At 36.8% G+C, this 7,808-nt stretch overlaps 1 protein-coding gene across 1 annotated transcript; it reads left to right on the forward strand.

Annotated features, from left to right (window-relative positions):
- Nucleotides 1–4,285: 4,285 nt before the first annotated feature.
- LOC149533249 (G-type lectin S-receptor-like serine/threonine-protein kinase LECRK2) lies at nucleotides 4,286–6,846 on the forward strand. Its single transcript, XM_089804260.1, has one exon. The coding sequence runs from the start codon at nucleotides 4,306–4,308 to the stop codon at nucleotides 6,730–6,732; it is 2,427 nt and encodes an 808-aa protein (XP_089660386.1). The 5' UTR covers nucleotides 4,286–4,305; the 3' UTR covers nucleotides 6,733–6,846.
- The last annotated feature ends 962 nt before the right edge of the window (nucleotides 6,847–7,808 follow it).

Consider the following 7,808-nt stretch of genomic DNA (forward strand, 5'->3'; position numbering starts at 1 on the left):
AGGTTATGAGAAAATAATAACTCACCTTCTTACTAGTCCATGCTTCCTCTGGAGTACCACATCCTAGAAGAATAGAGGGACCTCTATTAATGAAATATAAAACAACATTGACAACCTCCACCCACATGTTCAAGGGTAGTCTAGCATGTAACCACATGCTCCTTGCATGCTCCATTATTGTCTTGTTCATGTGTTCAGCCACTCCATTTGTCTGTGGAGTCCTTGGAACAATTTTCTATCTGTGAATAGCACTAGTAGAGAAATAATATTCAAAATATTTTCTACAATTCTCATCGCCATTATCATATTTTGAAAATTTTAGCTTTCTACCAAGATCATTCCCAACCATGCATTTCCATTTCTTAAAAGTTACAAATACATCAAATTTATGTCCAAGAAAATAAATGCATATTTTCTAGTTGCACCTTCAATGAATGTAACATAATAATGAGAGCCACCAAGGGGAGATACTTGAGCTAGTCCCCATACATCAGTATACGCAAGCTCTAATTTCTCATTTTTCTTTTCCTTCCCACTCTTCACAAAACTCTTTTTTCTTTTTTTTTTTTCATACACACAAATTTCATAGGAATCCATATTAACACATTTAATTCCTACTCAAACTTTCTTTGAATAAAGTAATTTCATACCTTTCTCACTCATGTGTCCAAGTCTGTAGTGCCATAGCACTATATTAGAGTCTACAAAAATTGTTTGTTCTCCCTACTCAATCGCACCAACTATTCCTCAACATTCATTTTCCTCTGAAACAATTAAAGTAGAAGGAACAGTATAACCTATAGAAAGATATAAGGTGCCTACTCTCACACCTTTTTCTACTATAAGGGAACCTTTTGTAACCTTCCACTTTTTATCATTAAAACTAACTATGCAACCCTCATCACCTAGCTATCCCACTAAAATTAAATTCTTACTTAGCCCTGAAACATGTCTTAGCTCATGTAGTAGCCAATGATTCCCATTCTACAACTTAATCTTAACTTTTCCCTTTCCAGCAATCTAACAAGGTTCATTATCCCCCAAATAAACAAGCTCAAAATCCCCTTGGACATAATCAATAAAATGACCTCTATGGGGTGTAGCATGAAATGAAACCCCATAATCTAAAACCCAAGAATCATCAACACTTTCTAAAGAAAGAAGAAAAGCATTCTCTTCGGATTTGTTACTTACCACATTTTCCTCCTTGTTCCCTTCTGGTTTATCTCCTTCATTGCTCTTTTAAGTCCAGAAATATTTCTTCTTGTGCTTTGGTTTCCCACAGTACCAACAATCTCTTAGTCCTCTGGATTAAGACATCTTTTCCTTTGACTTTTGCCTTGATTTCCCATGATTTTTAGAATTTTTCCTCTCTCGGGCATTCTCCCTCTGCTTTGTGCATTCAAAGCACTTCTTGATGTACATCCACCTCAAGTTTTCCTATGAATTTCCCCACTTAGAATAACACCAATGACATCATCAAATTTTAGGTTATTAAATCCAGATACAAAATTATTCATAGTCATTACCAAGTCATTCTAGCTTTCAAGTAAAGAAAACAAAATCAAGAGAGCCCTAATTTCTTCATCAAAATTGACATTCACAGGAGATAATTGACTAGTAATAGTATTAAACTCATTTAAATGATCTACAAAAGATCCACCTTTTGCCATCTTCATATTAAATAAAAACTTCATGAGAAATACCTTGTTTAAAGTGGAGGGCTTTTCATACAGTTTTGATAGGGTTCACATCAACTCTTCTGTTGTCTTCATTTTTGTAATGTTAAATGTCATTCATGGTGTCACACTTAATCGAATACTTCCAAGTACCTTTTTGTGCTAAAAAAATGATGACGATCTAGCTCTGATACCACTTGTTAGGATTAACCACAGATAGAAATAATAATTACATGTAAATATAACCAATATTAGAAAATAATAGATTGCACAGAAGAGAACACAAGACACAAAGATATAATGTGGTTTGCCCAATTTCTAGGCTATGTCCAACAATAGAAAGTCCAATATTATTATTATCCAATGGTTACAATCTACAATCCCTAATAGCTCAATATCATCGCAAGAAGCTACAATCTCATCATACATTATGAAATCCCTAAGCTTGAGCCATTTTGTACAAGCTTTTATCACTTCAAAAATTAGAGTTACAATAAGTTGTCTAGCAGAAAAGTAGTAGCTAACACCTTTTACAATAGTGAGTCATTTTTGGCTTCAGAGACACTACCTCTAAAAAACCCCACGAGGGCATTACCCGTCGACCCCACCCTATATTGCAACATGGAGCACACCTGGGGCGCTATCACAGGACCGCGCAAGGAGCACTACCCCCAAACCCTTGTAGAAATAATCAAAGGAGAAACTACACCAAATAAACCTCTAAGTTTGATTAGGCTCCACATCACAAAAATCTCTCCCTTGGAGACTAATCAGACTGTATAATAATAACATGTATTATAATGTTGCACTGCTCATGAATACATAGAAGATGAATGATATAGGGTTTCTCCATGGTATATATTGTGTCATATTTTTTGGGTGTATTGTCAATTCTCTTGTATTAGGATTCAAAGTATTTTTACAATAAATTTATGATAATGATATTATCAAAATTGTTATATTCTTAGTTTTAAGTTTCCTTGCAAGTGGTATCAAAGTTGTGTCTTTGAATGCATGAAAGAATGAAAGACATGGCAACATGCAAGGTTTTTATAGATTCTTTATTACAAATTTGAGGGCTTTTGATTTCATGTTATGATGGGTTTTTACCAAATCTAAGGCATGAAGTTTTTTTTGGACAAAAGATCTTTTTAGATGCTTTAATTCAAATTATAGTTTCTTGAGTTTGCAAAAATGTCCTTTAGGGAAGAAATAAAACTTAACATTAGATTTGGCCTTTCAAAAACTCTTGGTATCTCATGTCTATGAGCATCACCTAGATGCAATGAGTGTGAAGCATTCTATTCCTTCTCATTAGAGATTGATTTTGGGTGAACCACTACTCATGAAACATGGGTCAATGATTTTGACTAAAACATGACATATTTGAAACTTGATGGCAATATCATAATTTGTCTTGTTGGAAATATTTCCTACTTATCACATTAATGCCAAAATGTTAGTTTCCTTTCTACTAGATTTAGTGCAACAAAAAAAAAGTTCTTTACAACTAACTAAATTATTTCAAGCATAAAAATCCATCTTAAATAAAATAAAAATATTTATATACTAGAAAGTTTAAAGAGCTATAGATGTGTGTATGCAATTCTTTTATAGAATCTTCTAATATTTTAATTTATTTTGAGACCATTTCCATGATATTCCATCCATTCCTTAGAAAAATCCATACACATAGTCATCATTCGAGATGGGCATCAATGCATTTTGTGTGCCTTCACTTTTATCTTTCCACAACACTCACAATATTACTAGTGTTTTTTTGTTTCTTTGAACAAAAATATACCATATTTATCCTTGAAATAGAAAATTTTGAATTTTTATGCTTTCATTAGTTCAATGAAAATAATATTCATTTCTATTTGTGCATATATTTTCTTTAATCCAGGCTTCTCTTAGGATTGCATATGTCTTTCGAATAATTTATAGTGTTAAACAAAAGAAGGAAAATTATAACATCTTAATAATGACCACCCTTAAACATCACATACTAAGGAGAAATTTATGTTTAGAAAAAGTATGTGATGACCCTAAAAAAAAAGTCAATAATTGTTTGATAAAATAATTATGATCGTTTTTTTTTTTTTTGGTTCCAAATCACTAAAATTATGAAATGAATAAATAATAAATCCATTCCTTATAATTCCTTCCTTAGTTCTAGATTCAATTATTTGAACTAAAGATCTAAATAGACAAATAATAAAATAAAAAAGAATTATATAATAAGTGATATAAGAAATTGTTATTATCTTTAATCAAAGTAATCATAATGCTTTATAAATAATCTCATTATCACCAAAAATAATTTAATCATCACAATTAATTATCATAATCTATAGAATTATAATATCAAATAATAAAGACTAATACGACTAAATTCCATATTTATGGCATAGGCACAAGGAAGAAAAATCATCGACATCACGATCTAAATTCAACGCAAGACATTCAGTCAAGCAATTTTTTGGTAGACCCGTTTTTATCGGGTCACGAGTCTTTGTCTGTGGTGGGAATTGCGTCCTCAATTATAAAGTAGCTCTCCCTCTTACATTGCACAGTCCCCATTGGTTTTTCTCAATTCCCCTGTGACCCTCACTCCAGTCATTCCATGGCCTCTGCAATTCTAAGGCTTTCGATAGTTTTTATTGGTGTGGTCGTGTGCGTTTCGGCCCATCCCCTTATCCCGCTTAATATCAGCCTCCATTCAACTCTTACTGCTGCTTCCCAAAATTTCAAATGGGTTTCACTCAGTGGAGAATTCGCCTTTGGATTTCGTTCTGTCGCTCCTCCCCTCTACTCGGTGGGCGTCTGGTTTGAAAACATATCTGACCTCACCTTAGCCTGGACAGCCAAGACGGACGATGAAGAGCTCCGAGTCGAAAAGGGGTCTACCCTGAACCTTTCTGCGGCGGGGCTTCAGGTGTTCGATTCCCAAAGAAGGCTAAAATGGGTTGCAGGGCCAGCTGAGAATGAAAACGAAAGCGTATCAGCGGCTGCAATGCTCAACAATGGCAACTTTGTGTTGCTCAATCGGTCGGCAACGCGCATCTGGCAGAGCTTCGACGAGCCTACGGACACCCTGCTGCCCGGCCAGACGCTGCGCCAGAATTCTATCTTGTATTCCAGAGCTTCAGAAACCAATTTCTCCTCGGGACGGTTCGGGCTCACCATTGACAATTCTGGGAATCCGGTGCTTTATCTAGTGGAGCGGCTGGTGGATGAAGGGGCATACTGGAAAATGATTGATAGACCAAATCAATCACCCAGTTATTATTATTCTGGTTATGGCGATGTCGTGTCCAATGAGTTGAAATTTGATCATAGTGGATTGTTGTATTTGGTAAATAACAGCAACATGAAAGTGGCGACTGCTGGTAACGCCGAAGGGGGTCACTCTGTTCGCAGAGTGAGTCTTGATACAGACGGAGTTTTAAGGGAGTACGTATGGAATGAGAAGGCTTCTGCTTCTTGGTCACATGTATGGCAAGCTCTGGACGATCCCTGCAGAGTCAAGGGCCTGTGCGGGTTTAACAGCTATTGTCACCTGACTGACTTGAAGAAGTCGGAGTGTTTATGCCCGCCGGGATTCGATTTGGTGAACACACAAGACGCCTCGAAGGGATGCAAGTCGAATTCTTTACAGGACTACAGCTGCAGGGCAGGGAGCGAAATGGTAGCGCTTGAGAAGACCGATTGGGCCAATGATAATGACTATTCCACTTTGAATGATGTCTCTGAGAGTGAATGCATGGAGGCCTGTAGCGAGGATTGCATGTGTACCGTGGTTACTTACGAGAGCAGTAGTATGTGTTACAAGAAGCGGATGCCTCTTATGGACGGCCGACGGGGCTTTAATAGTACAAGTAAAGCTTTTTTCAAAGTCACCAACCATTCTATCGCGCCCTACTCTCCCCCTTCCCTCCTTCCTCCCGCTCACTTTTCAAACGCAAGCAAAGACGAGGAGAAGGACAAGGGAAAGGGGAGAGTTGTCCTAATGGTTGGAATAGGCGTGGTGGGTTGTTCTTCAATCCTTGCTGCTGCAACGTTCCTGCTAACATGGTCCTTCCGTAGCTCTGTTCATCATGACACCACTGCGACCACGGGGCAAGACAAAGCGGGGTCAAAGAGCCGACACTTAAAAGCTTATAGTTACAAAGAGATCCAGGCTGCTACAGGAGGCTTCAAACAGGAAATTGGAAGGGGTTCCTTTGGTAAAGTTTACAGAGGCGAACTACCCAACGGAAGGGTGATTGCAGTGAAGGTGCTGGATAAGCTTGTGCAGGAAGGCCAGGGGGAAAAGGAGTTCAGGACAGAGGTGAATATTATCGGTACAAGCCATCACAGAAATCTTGTTCAATTGTATGGTTTCTGCGACGAGGGCGAGCACAAGCTTCTGGTGTATCAACACATGAGTAACGGATCCTTGGATGGGGTCTTGTTTGTCGATAGCGGGTTTCTTAGGTGGGAGTTGCGCGTGGAAATTGCCGTCGGGGCAGCAAGAGGCATCCTCTACCTCCACGACGAATGCGCGACGCAGATCATCCACTGTGACATAAAGCCTCAGAACATTCTGCTTGACGATAGGTACAGCCCAAAGATATCTGACTTCGGCTTAGCCAAATTGATGAAGGCGGAGCACACTAGAACTTTTACCGTCGGGGCTCGTGGCACAAAGGGTTACATGGCACCTGAGTGGCACCGGAATGTCGCCGTCACCGTAAAAGTTGACGTTTACAGCTTTGGAGTGATGCTCCTTGAAATCATCTGTTGCGGGAAAACCGTTTGCTCGGATGAGCAAGGAAATGAAGTCCTTCTGTGCGACTGGGTTTATGACTGCTTGAAAAATGCGAGACTTGTGAAAGTGGTGGAGCAGCAGCAGTTAGAAGGCGATGAAATTGAGCTGAGGCAGCTGGAAAGAATGGTACTGACGGCGCTGTGGTGCATTCAAGACGATCCTGCTCTGAGGCCATCAATTAAAAAGGTCGTGCAGATGTTGGAAGGAACGGTGCAGATCGCCGTCCCCCCACCTCCTTGATTTCCCCATCGCTTTGTTACTACATTTAACTGCTTTCTTGAGCGCGTTGTAATCTCATCTAGCAATTCCAGACCCCTTCTACCGCATGTATTACTATATCACGGTGTTACTCTTCACTACTGGTTCTAAGCTTCGATAGTAATTTGTAGCTACTTAACTATTGTAACTTCTTCAAGTATTACTATATGGAAGCTAAGTATCGAAATATGAAAGGAAATTTTATTATTATATTTTATAAGGTTGTTAATAAAGTCCATTATATTTTATATTTTATATTTTGTCACTTTTTAATAGTCATTAATTCATTATTATAATATTATGTTATATATTAAATTCATCTATCTAAAAATATTCAAGACATCAGTTTTGAAGTATGTATATTTAAGTTATTGAAATTAGATATGTATCTTTAGATATCGATCTCTAAATCTCTAAGATAAATATGTTTAAGATATATATTCTTAATAGCTCTTACAATAATTTATAAAAACAAATCTAAATAAGGATTTCGATAGAGTCTTCATGTCTATGTTCTTAAGAACATATCTTAGGAATAAACCTAACGTGCCAATTTTTTCATAAAAGATTAGTTTTATACACTACAATCAATATAAAATAAATTTGCACCAATATTTTATATTCATCAACTCATGGATACATAATTAAATCTCTAATAATAATACATGTAGAATTTTCTAAGCAGTTAAACTATAGATCTAGCTAGAAAGAAACTAAAATTGTAGAAAAAAAAAGAAACAAATAGAGACACTTTGAATAGAATAAAATATTTCATATTCAATTGATTACAGTATACATAGAAGTATGTTTTATTTATACAATGGCAAACTACCACATTAAACGAGGTTGCAGCCAAAAACAATCAAGCTACCAACCACAAACAACAATTTGCATGAGAGAAAACTACCTTCAAAAAATGTAGGATGGAAGAAGAGGCAAGATTAATGTAGTCCTAACATATCATTAGTGAGACTTAATTATGATCTGCTAATCATGAAGATAGCATGTGAATTGTAAGAAAAGTACAAGTTGTCTGCAAATTACTATAAACAATTGAA

Source organism: Cupressus sempervirens, chromosome 10 (assembly GCF_028749045.1).
Source record: "Cupressus sempervirens isolate cs-2001-9-10 chromosome 10, ASM2874904v1, whole genome shotgun sequence".
NCBI lineage: Eukaryota > Viridiplantae > Streptophyta > Pinopsida > Cupressales > Cupressaceae > Cupressus > Cupressus sempervirens.

Coding starts and splice junctions, on each gene's coding strand:
- LOC149533249 (XM_089804260.1), top strand. CDS start 4,306: ATGGCCTCTGCAATTCTAAGGCTTTCGATAGTTTTTATTGGTGTGGTC.